The sequence below is a fragment of the Vicia villosa genome, linkage group LG5, assembly GCF_029867415.1.
Source record: "Vicia villosa cultivar HV-30 ecotype Madison, WI linkage group LG5, Vvil1.0, whole genome shotgun sequence".
Classification (NCBI taxonomy): domain Eukaryota; kingdom Viridiplantae; phylum Streptophyta; class Magnoliopsida; order Fabales; family Fabaceae; genus Vicia; species Vicia villosa.
This window is the reverse complement of record NC_081184.1, coordinates 38,924,516-38,935,944: the sequence shown is the minus strand read 5'-3', so window position 1 is coordinate 38,935,944 and position 11,429 is coordinate 38,924,516. Positions and strand designations below refer to the sequence as shown.

The window sequence follows — 11,429 nt, the reverse complement described above, 5'->3', positions numbered from 1 at the left end:
CGCATGCGTGTTTTAATTCTCCGTCATTAAACTCTGCCTTTATGCTATTTGTTTAATTATTTTATCTAATTTCTGTCATTTAAATTCTAGAAGCTATGTATAGGTCGCAAGGTTTTTTGATGTAATAGTAATTAGGGCCTTTATACTTTCTGCATTTTATTTTCCGTACACTATAACTGCTATTTTATTATCCGTAAATATTAACTGCGTGGTTAGTAAATTAGGGAGTGACAAGACTAATTAACTGAACGATAGCCCACCTAAATCAAGATAATATAACTGAACTCAAACCACGTGATTGCTACACACACCCACCTCTAGGGTAACTCCTCTTACTGTTGCCTTTCGATCAGAATGGTAAAGTCCCTTCGAGCGTAGGGACTCCTTAGCTTGTTGCCTTCGATAAAATCATCATAGTCCCTCGATATAAAGATCATAGTCCCTTTGAGTTGCCTACGATAAATATGATCTCGTCCCTCGATGTTGCCTTGATAAATGATAATCGTCCCTTCGAATGCTAAGGAGTCTTTACATGTTGCCTAAATGACCATTATATCCTTCACTTAGACTACCTGCCCTCTTTATGGTAGGGACAGTCTTATGGCGAACGATACTCTCGATGACCCTGTCACATCCAATTGAAAGACTTCCTGCCCTCTCATGGTATGGATAGACCCTTTCGCCCGAAAGACTTAAAGAACAAGAAAGACAAACTTAGGGTAAGTAGTTCTCAATTGCTTGCTCGCATTCAAACTTTCAAATTACTTTTCACACCTCTCATTTCAAATACTTTCAAAACAAGGCTACGCTTATTTACAAGCTAAAGTCCTTAACAAAGTTTTATTATTCACACACGACACTTCAAACTTTTCAAATATTCAAACAAGTGAGCTAAGCAATTAAGAGCCCATGGATAACCATGGATGCAAAGGGTGCCTTACACCTTCCCTTTGTATAACCTACCCCCGAAATCAAAATATTTCAAAGGTCTTTCCTGTTCTTTTGGCCTTTCCAATTGGATAAAATAAATGTCGGTGGCGACTCTTGCTATCCGCAACATTTCGATTAAAAGTCAGTTCACCGTATTACACTACGCATTTATATTTTACTTAGATTTAAGACTTTAGTTTCCCCTTTTAAACAACTCAAATATCATTAGCTTTAGCTTTACATAGTAACTTTAGATAACGGTAGATCGATTTATAGTCCCTGTGGATTCGATATCTTTTAAAACTACACGACACGACTATGCACTTGCAATTATCTCGACTAATAGACACGTAAAGTCGCGATCAACTATGTTAATATGACTTGTTGCTTTTATCTCTTTGTCTTATATAGTTGTGCATATACTTGTTGATTTTATCTTTGTACACTTATACTTTTATCCATGGAATTATCATTGTGTACTAACCACATTGCATGAGATATTTATCTATCCATTCATCATATTCATTCATACATGAAATGATTCCCAAGGAACACCCCTTCATCCATTATCATTTGAGTTTTCATTGACCTCTTTGTTATACTCGCCTACTTGTCTTTTCTGACACATGTTATCACACACATGCACACACACTTGAGGTATCCATTGATTGATTGTTTGAGTTGTTGCTGAAAATCCAAAGGAATGGGAATGATATTGTAATACGGTGGGAGAACTGACTTTTAGAAATGTTGCGGATAACAAGAGTTGCCACCGACTTTTATTTTATCCAATATATAGAAATGCTAAAAGAACAGGAAAAAAAACCTTTTTTGAAAGAGATTGAGTTCGGGGGGTAAGTTATACAAAGGGAAGGTGTAAGCACCCTTTGTATCCATGGTTATCCATGGACTCTTAATTGCTTATCTCACTTTGAAATGTTTGAAAAGTGTCGTGTGTGAATAATAAAACTTTTATTTTAGCTTGTAAAATAAGCGTAGCCTTTTTGAAGGTTTTTGAAAATATGGTGTAAAAGAAAATTTTGAATTTAAACCAAAGCAAGCAATTAAAAACAATTACCCTTAAATTAAAAGTTTCTATTCTTTAAGACTTTAATGGGATAGAGCTATCCATACCATAAAGAGGGAAGTTAGTCCTTTCAATGAATTTAAAAAGGGTCATCGAAATTATCGTTCGCCACAAGACTGTCCCTGCCATAAAGATCTAAAGATTTATTCCAGATTTTTATTATTCAGGTTTTCTATTTACCGCATTTATTTCTTGTATGATTATAAATTATGTTCAAATTAATATGCCTGAATTTATAAACCAAATTTATTATTGCATGCTTAAACCACTTAATATGTCTGGCTAATTTATTTAGAAGTCGGTATGTAAAGTAATTTAACCGTAGGGATCCGAAATAAATTGGCTTAAATATGTTTTATTAAAAATCACTCGTTTATGGTTTTGTGTCTAATTTAATTTTCTAAAGTTCTAAAATCAACAGAGCGAGAGTTTGAGATTTTAGAACTAATAAAGGGTAAGATCAACAGAGCGAGAGTTTGAGATCTTTAACTGGATAGTAGACATAGGACATTAGTTTTAAGGATGGCGAAAGCGTATTAAAACTAATTAGATTTTATTTATTTTCAAAAAGTGTTTTTAAACCCGACGCGGGATGGCGAAAACGTACGTTAGGGAATACTAGCATGACCCGAGTCAACAGAGCGAGAGTTTGAGACTAGGAGATTTAAGTAGGTAACGTCTTCATGAAGCGAGCATTTTATTAACTATGTTATTTTCAAAAAGCGTTTCTAAATCTGGTGGGATGGCGAGAGCGTACATTATGAGTTAGGATCGTAGTCTTAATCAATAGAGCGAGAGTTTGAGAGGAGGACTTTTAAATGACATAATTAGTAAAGGTTTTTAATTTAATAAGAATCTTGTCAATGGAACTTTGGATCACCTAAGTTAGATGAACTACATACCGATATCCGCGCATTTATATTTTCCTTAGATTTAAGACTTTAGTTTCCCCTTATAAACAACTCAAATATCATTAGCGTTAGCTTTACATAGTAACTTTAGATAACGGTAGATCGATTTATAGTCCCTGTGGATTCGATATCTTTTAAAACTACACGACACGACTATGCACTTGCAGTTATTCTGACTAATAGATATGTAAAGTCGCGATCAAGTTTTTGGCGCTGTTGCCGGAGACTACTTAAGTCGATATCGTAACTCACTGTTACACCGTAGAGACAGACATTTTTTTTTGTTAGTTACAATGTATCACCCAAACTTTTTCTACAACTCCCAACTACAATATTTCGAGGGATACCAAGAATCCCATAAATCCGACCTCGAAATACTGTTGGAAAATTTCAATGTTGCGCCACAAATTCATTCTCACCCAAATTACGTCTGCAACTCCCAATCTCAAAATTTCGAGGAACCACAAGAAACCTATAATCCAAACCTCGAAACATTAATTGGAGATTATAATTCGACACTAGCTTATCCTCAACCGAATTCCCTCTGCAACTACCAATCTCAACATTTCGAGGAACCACAAGAATTTTATAATTTCAACCAAAACTATCCTCAACCGAATTTCCTCCATGATCACCACGCCCAACATTTTGAGGAGTCGCATGATTATCATAAATCCAACCTCGAAATCTTAATGGAGGAATTTATTGAAGCATAAACTCTCTCTAGGCTAGAATCTATGATGACGAAGCACTTTGAGGAAACACAAAATGCAACGCTAGCTCCCTTTGAAGAACCTCAAGAATCCCATAATTTTTACTTCGAAACATCAATGGAGGATCCCGACGAGACGCTAACTCAATCTAGATTAGAAGACATGATGGAGCACTTTGTAGAGACACAAACCGTCCAAAACCAAGAGTTTATCAAACAAAGTCTTCAAAACAACTAAACCCTTTATGCAACTGACCACTATGGTTGAGTCCCTCGCGACTCACAACATGGCATTAGAGATGAGTTTGTGCTTCAAAGATGAGTCCTAGATCTTCAAAATCCAGTCCAGGTACCTTCTGAATTTCCATGGCTTTCATACGTTCCTCCAGCAACTTGTATTTGTCATCAGGATGTTCATCATAATGGTGATAGTCCTCTTCTTCTTCAGAGGGTTTGGCAGAATCATGGTTACTTTTCGCATCAGTTTTGATACTAGCATCATCATCTTGCTCATCCTCATCACTGTCTTCAGAGGTTTCAGCATCCCTGAGTTGCAAGATCGGTCTAAGCTTTTTCACCTGAGTCTTCTTACCCTTCTTCTTCTTCTTTTTAGTCAGTATAGCTTTCAGCTCTTCTTTCCCCTTGGACAAATTCAGAATCAAGGCTTGGAACTCAGTGTTTTGAGCTTGGAGATCCTTAACTGATTTTAGAACTGATAAAGGGTAAGATCAACAGAGCGAGAGTTTGAGATTTTAGAACTAATAAAGGGTAAGATCAACAGAGCGAGAGTTTGAGATTTTTAACTGGATAGTAGACATAGGACATTAGTTTTAAGGATGGCGAAAGCGTATTAAAACTAATTAGAATTTATTTATTTTCAAAAAGTAATTTTAAACCCGACGCGGGATGGCGAGAGCGTACGTTAGGGAATACTAGAATGACCCGAGTCAATAGAGCGAGAGTTTGAGACTAGGAGATTTAAGTAGGTAACGTCTTCATGAAGCGAGCATTTTATTAACTATGTTATTTCCAAAAAGCGTTTCTAAATCTGGTGGGATGGCGTGAGCGTACATTATGAGTTAGGATCGTAGTCTTAATCAATAGAGCGAGAGTTTGAGATGGGGACTTTTAAATGACATAATTAGTAAAGGTTTTTAATTTAATAAGAATCTGGCCAATGGAACTTTGGATCACCTCAGTTAGATGAACTACATACCGATATCTACGCATTTATATTTTACTTAGATTTAAGACTTTAGTTTCCCCTTTTAAACAACTCAAATATCATTAGCCTTAGCTTTACATAGTAACTTTAGATAACGGTAGATCGATTTATAGACCCTGTAGATTCGATATCTTTTAAAACTAGACGACACGACTATGCACTTGCAGTTATCCCGACTAATAGACACGTAAAGTCGCGATCAACTATGTTAATATGACTTGTTGCTTTTATCTCTTTGTCTTATATAGTTGTGCATATACTTGTTGATTTTATCCTTGTACACTTATACTTTTATCCATGGAATTATCATTGTGTACTAACCACATTGCATGAGATATTTATCTATCCATTCATCATATTCATTCATACATGAAATGATTCCCAAGGAACACCCCTTCATCCATTATCATTTGAGTTTTCATTGACCTCTTTGTTATACTCGCCTACTTGTCTTTTGTAACACATGTTATCACACACATGCACACACACTTGAGGTATCCATTGATTGATTGTTTGAGTTGTTGCTGAAAATCCAAAGGAATGGGAATGATATTGTAATACTGTGGGAGAATTGACTTTTAGAAATGTTGCGGATAACAAGAGGTATCACACACATGCACACACACTTGAGGTATCAATGAATTTAAAAAGGGTCATCGAAATTATTGTTCGCCACAAGACTGTCCCTGCCATAAGGAGGATATAATAGTCATTTTAGGCAACCAATGAGGATACTTCAGCAATCGAAAGGGACTATCATTATTATATCGTAGGCAACCTCGAGGGACAAGATCATGTAACCGAAGGCAACATCGAAGGGACTTATGATCTTTTAGTGATGATAATAAATTGAGGGCAACATTTGTTAAGATATCCTTGTATTCGAGGGACTTGACTATTTTTAAATCGAAAGGCAACAAGCAATAGGCAGCATAAGAAGGGTTACCATAAAGGCGTGTGGGTGTCACAATCAGATGATGTCATTCTGATATTTTATCTTGTAAGGTTTAATGATTCTAAGTTCAATTCAATGTTTTCACATGATACCCTGCAATAATAAGGCAAAAAGAAAAAAAATTTATTTTGCCTCTTTTATTTATTTCCCACCTGTAAGACACAAAAAGAAAGGTTGTTCTAAAAAATATGGTTAGTGTTGATTTTGTTTAGATTGGTGTTAATAGATTAAACCAAATTCTATAAGATATGTTGAACGATTTAGTCTCGCATATGAATTAGAAACTTGATTCTTGTATTGAAAAATGTCAATGATGATGTTTGTGTTTTTTGTGTGTGTATGAAAGTGAATAAAAAATATGGGTAAGGTGTATGTATTTTGTGTTGTTGTAATATGTGAGATGTTAAAGGTATTGGGGAAGAAGGCTAAAAAATTGTGAGGATGGATTCATGAAGATTGTCTTTGTGAAAGTGGTAATAAGGTTGTTAGAAATATGAAGATGATTTTTACACGTGAGTAAAGAGGATTAGGATTGTTAGTCTATTTATACCTAAAACTTAGATTAACGGAAAATATAATTTAACTTTTAATTAAGATAAAAATCAAAGATTAATTTTCTTCAATTCTTTCTAAAAATAGAATAATCAAATCAAAAAATGCAATGGAATTAATTTGTTAACAAAGCTAAATAGAAATCTACCTTATATAACTTTTTTTATGATTTTTGGTTAAAATATGCATAAAATAATGATTCAAAATAAAAAATAATGTATTTTTTTAATACTCTTAAAATAAAAACGAAAATACTATTTAAATAATAAAAGTGAGATTCGAACCCAGAATCTCTCACTCTTGAACCTTTTAATCTCAAGTCCTTACCAATTATGATACATCACTTATTCGAAATAACATGACATTTACAAATATATAAGGGCAAATTTTGGGGTATGACAGGTATTGACTAAAAAATTTTCAAGGTACTCAATCTCTTTTCCAATCTCTTTTAGCTTTGTGCTTAGTATTGTTAAAGCTCTGCACTTGTTTTAAAAATGGTTTTGTATTGTTAAAGCTCAACCTTTTTAAAATCAACTCTTGGTTTTGTATTGTTAAATCTCGACCAACCCATTTCTTTAAAACCTTGGTACTAAGAGGAGAATTATTCCCGGTGAAACTTCTCTTATACCATTGGATCTTGTATTGTTAAAGCTTGGCCCATTTTAAAACTTGTTAAGTATTGTTAAAGCTTAACATTTTAAAAAAAACTCGTTGAGTATTATTAAAGCTCAACACCCAAAAAGATTTTGACCACTTGGCCCTTTTATTTTCCTTTTAAGGGGAACTACAAAAGCTCTGACTTCCCTATTACTTAAGAGGTATGTAGGCCTAAGATACGATGCCTTATCGAACTCACTTTTAAAAAAACCTTCTTTTCTCATGTCCTCACTCTATTTAAACAACAAATCACAAAAACATTTTCAAAATAACAACAAAAATAACAATATTTTCAAAGAGGTTCCTATGGAGTACCATAGATGTGAGGGGTGCTTAAAACCTTCCCATTGCATAACAACCCCTACCTAAATCTCTGTTTATTTTATTAGTTTTGATTTTTAAAAACTTATGTGGGTTTTATTCGCTCTTTCTCTCATTTCCTTTTGAAATAATAAAGCATGGTGGCGACTCTGTTTAAAACATATGAGCTAAGTCTATTCAATGGATTTAGTCTCACAAATTTCACTGCTACACTAAATAAAAACCTTACATGCAAAACAATGAAAACGTTCCCATTAAATACAACGAATGTTAGGTGTGCTAATACATTCCTCTTACATAATCAAATCCCGAACTCGAATTTGGATGCGACGAACATTTTCTTTCAATTTAGGGGTTTTATCGATATTTTCCCTTTCCTTTAAGAATAAATAAATTTCAATAAGGACTCCTATATAATTTTCGCGGCGCGACACTTAACAATCCAACAATTTCTCATTACAATGAAATCATTGGAACTCTCCTATTTATCAAACAATGTCCTACTAGAGGGTTATTCTTTCTTAAAGATTCCTTTGTATAATTGACTAGATTTTGTGATGTAGATTTTGAAGATCCATATCACGTCAATATTTCTTCCTAAGTAAGTCTCATATCTAATGGCACACAAAGAAGAAACTAACTCTATCGTGTTCCTCTTCTATATTAGAATATCTTTATGTTTTTTTAAGCCACTTATGAGATTAAATACCATATTTTTACCTCCTACAATATCTTCAAGTATCTAGCTATAAACAACATATTCTCTACTATAACAACCTTAATATTGTTCATATTATAACCAACTCGGTCTTCCATGATATGACCGAACACTTGGAGAGTGATTGTCATATTTTTAGAGAAAAACATCATGCATGTACATTCAAGTTAATATCAATTTTCTCAACTAAAAAAATAACTAGTCAATTTCTTCACCAAGCCTATACTGCCTCAACCAATCCATGTACTTTTATCCAACTTGAGGAAGATAAACATTTATCATCCTCCAATGTTTGGGGGTATATTACACAATATCAAAGACACTTAGTTCGTTAACACTTATGAAAGTTGTTGAGTTGATTATCGTTATAATTATTATGTCTCGAAGTAAGTAGTTATGAGTTGGTTATAGTGAATCTATAAACTACATGATTTCCTCATGGTTAGGTATTTTGGAGCACACATTTAATTATAAAGAAAATTGATCTTTATTCATATTACTAAACAATTTTATTAATAAAGTTGACAACACAATCATATATCACAATTTCGTCCTCCTGGACCACCATACAGAAAAGCTTGCCTATATTGATCTCCTTCATAACCACGGTACCATAAGTCATAACAGTTTGAATTCGTATCCGTATACCGCTTCATATATTTTGGGTTGATGTCATTTTCATTATATTCTGAATCAATAATCTTTAGCAATCCCATTAAACCCGAGTTTCTGAATCTTTCTTTTGGAAATCTCCCACTACCCATGGGGGGACTATCCTTATTAGGTGGCGCATAAGTTTGGCCTCCAAATCTTATTAAAGAGGCTCCTTTACTTAAGTGAGTGAATAATTCTTTTGGCCAATATCCAGCATATATTGATTCTTTTTGAATAATTAACCACCAATGACCTGTAGTTCGATCCTATATATATTTAAGCAAATAACATGTAATTCAATAAGTAACTAAGTGATGATATTAACCAATCATTTTAATATTAACTAAAAAATAATAACTCATAATAAATTATAAATATTTTAATTCATCTATTTAACTAAGACTCTTTTCAATTAATATAATTATCACTTTTTATATAAAAATTTCAATCGAAATTTAAAATTAATTACATTATATATATATTAAAATAAAATACTATTTAAAAATACATTGTAACTTTTGTGGTAATGACTTGTAAAAACATATTATAATATATTTAAATACATTCAAAATCAAAATTTTACCTGTTTGATTTTGAAAAGACCAATTTCTTTTGCTGCTGATCCAATTGAACTAGTAGGATGTAAAACAGAACCAAGTGCATACTCTTTGTTATGGTTGACTTGCACAAAACCCGGACAATTAACATTGTAACATCCAATTTTTTTGTAACTATCAGCCTGAATGTTTATATAAAAGTGAGCTTGATAAAAATCAAATTATGTGTTTTTTCATCACATAAATTATTTAATGTATTACATAACATTCTTACCGTCCAATGACTAGTTAGTCGAAGTTGGCTGTCTCCATATAAACTTGGATGAACCTTGTACAACAAATACTATATGTGAGTAGTATATTACAAAAGAGAATTTCCTGGTATAACATTTACATAGATTAATTAATAGACACAAAAAATATGAAATCATCAATACATCTGTGAAAAATGGCTTTGAGAAATAAATTATGTTTCTTTCTAAAACACACACGGACTCTCTCTCAAATAAAATATAATTTAACAATCTTAAAAGAAAACATAAAATTAATATAAACAACTTACCCCGGCTCCGACTTGTATGCTATTAAGTTCCGTTGGGGGTCCATTTTCTATCCATATTGAAGATATGCTGTATTGATTTGTTTGAAGCGATAGATTATATGCGCCAATGCCTACGGATGCTCCATGAAATATCATGTTTTGGGTTGTATCAAGAGTAACTCTCTACATAATACAAAAACATACAATAATATTATTATTTATTTTTATTTTGTTTATATTGGTATTATCTTATAATAAGTATAAAAAAAAGTAGTCATGTTGATTTGAAATTTAATTATATTTTAAATTCAATATTTAAAATAATAATTAATAAATAATACTAAAATGCTTATATATAAAAATCTACAACAATATTTTACCGATGAAATAATCTAGCATTTTAAATTTACATAACTTTAAATTATATATTAAATTATGATCTATTACATCAAAGTAGGACTATTAAGTTTCACGTAAAATGTATTTATTGCAAACAATTACTTACATGATAGCCAAGAGAGCCTTTTGAATACGGCTGAAAATCATCCATTTGTAATCTTGAGGATGCATTAATAATAATTTGATCTATTTTTCTTTGGTTGTAAATAGGCACTTTTCCCGATGAGCAACCGTCCACATTTTTACCATAAGATGATTTAATTTGCATGGTGTTATTTGTAAAGGTTGGGTAAAGCTACATAAATTGAAAAGAAAAAAAAAAGGTTCATTCAACATTATAACATAATTGAAAATGAAATTATTTACAAAATGAATAATTGAATTAATCTTGAATGAATATTTTAGATTCAAAATTTAAAATAACAAACATTAAATATTATATTATTTAGTTATCTACAGTTATATATTTTTCTCTTATACTTCATCAAATAACAAGTATTTTTCACTTTACAATTCGGTAAGTTAGTTAATATTATAAGTTGTTCAACTAATATACCTGAATTTTGTGATTTTGAAGTAAAGGATGTTGTAAAGAAGGTTGCTTGTAGATATCAACACAATCAAAATCACTCACCACCTGACATTGAATTTTCTAAATAAAAATTAAATCACATGTACAAAGAAATTAAGAAGTGACAATAGATCACATACCATGAGGCCATTGGATAGAGTAAAGTCACTTTCCCCATCTAGTATAATATTGTTTCTGGCATCAATTTTACAATATGTTATGCACAAACTAAGAATTAGAAAGACTATTAGATCCATCAAGTTTTTAAAATTACTTTGTAGAATATGCAATCCATGTAGAAGTATATATACACTACAAAGTGAAAGAAATTTGAATATAATATTAAAAAAAATCAATTTTCAAATTATTATTATTATTTAAAACATCATAACAAAATACGTGTGAATTCTATACCTAAAAATTAGGTTCTTTTAATTTTGAATGACAAATAAAAATAATAATATTTTAATCTAATGCATTTAAGACTATTAAATGTATTTAAGTTTGACTATTTTTTTAATTTTTTTATTCTTTCTTTGTGTTGAAAAGAATTTCAAATATAAATATTTTTTGTCACAAAAATACACATGTATTGAAAAATTCTGTTTGTTTGATATGCTATCACTGACAATTTTA

At 31.7% G+C, this 11,429-nt stretch overlaps 1 protein-coding gene across 2 annotated transcripts; it reads right to left on the bottom strand.

Moving 5' to 3' along the window:
- Nucleotides 1–8,534: 8,534 nt before the first annotated feature.
- LOC131606532 (protein neprosin-like) lies at nt 8,535–11,055 on the bottom strand. Of its 2 annotated transcripts, none has more exons than XM_058878743.1 (7): nt 10,934–11,055; nt 10,779–10,859; nt 10,329–10,517; nt 9,845–10,006; nt 9,557–9,610; nt 9,309–9,464; nt 8,535–8,991 (listed from the first exon to the last, which is right to left on the bottom strand). In XM_058878743.1, the coding sequence occupies exons 1-7, from the start codon at nt 11,048–11,050 to the stop codon at nt 8,605–8,607; spliced, it is 1,146 nt and encodes a 381-aa protein (XP_058734726.1). In that variant the 5' UTR covers nt 11,051–11,055; the 3' UTR covers nt 8,535–8,604. The 2 variants fall into 2 exon arrangements, with proteins under 2 accessions (XP_058734726.1, XP_058734727.1); XM_058878744.1 differs by having other exon boundaries at nt 10,779–10,874; nt 10,934–11,043.
- Nucleotides 11,056–11,429: the final 374 nt, after the last annotated feature.

Coding starts and splice junctions, on each gene's coding strand:
- LOC131606532 (XM_058878743.1), bottom strand. CDS start 11,050: ATGGATCTAATAGTCTTTCTAATTCTTAGTTTGTGCATAACATATTGT. Junction 10,518..10,778: donor TTCAAAATCACAAAATTCAG/GTATATTAGTTG, acceptor CAATTTATGTAG/CTTTACCCAACCTTTACAAA. Junction 10,007..10,328: donor AAGGCTCTCTTGGCTATCAT/GTAAGTAATTGT, acceptor TGTATTATGTAG/AGAGTTACTCTTGATACAAC.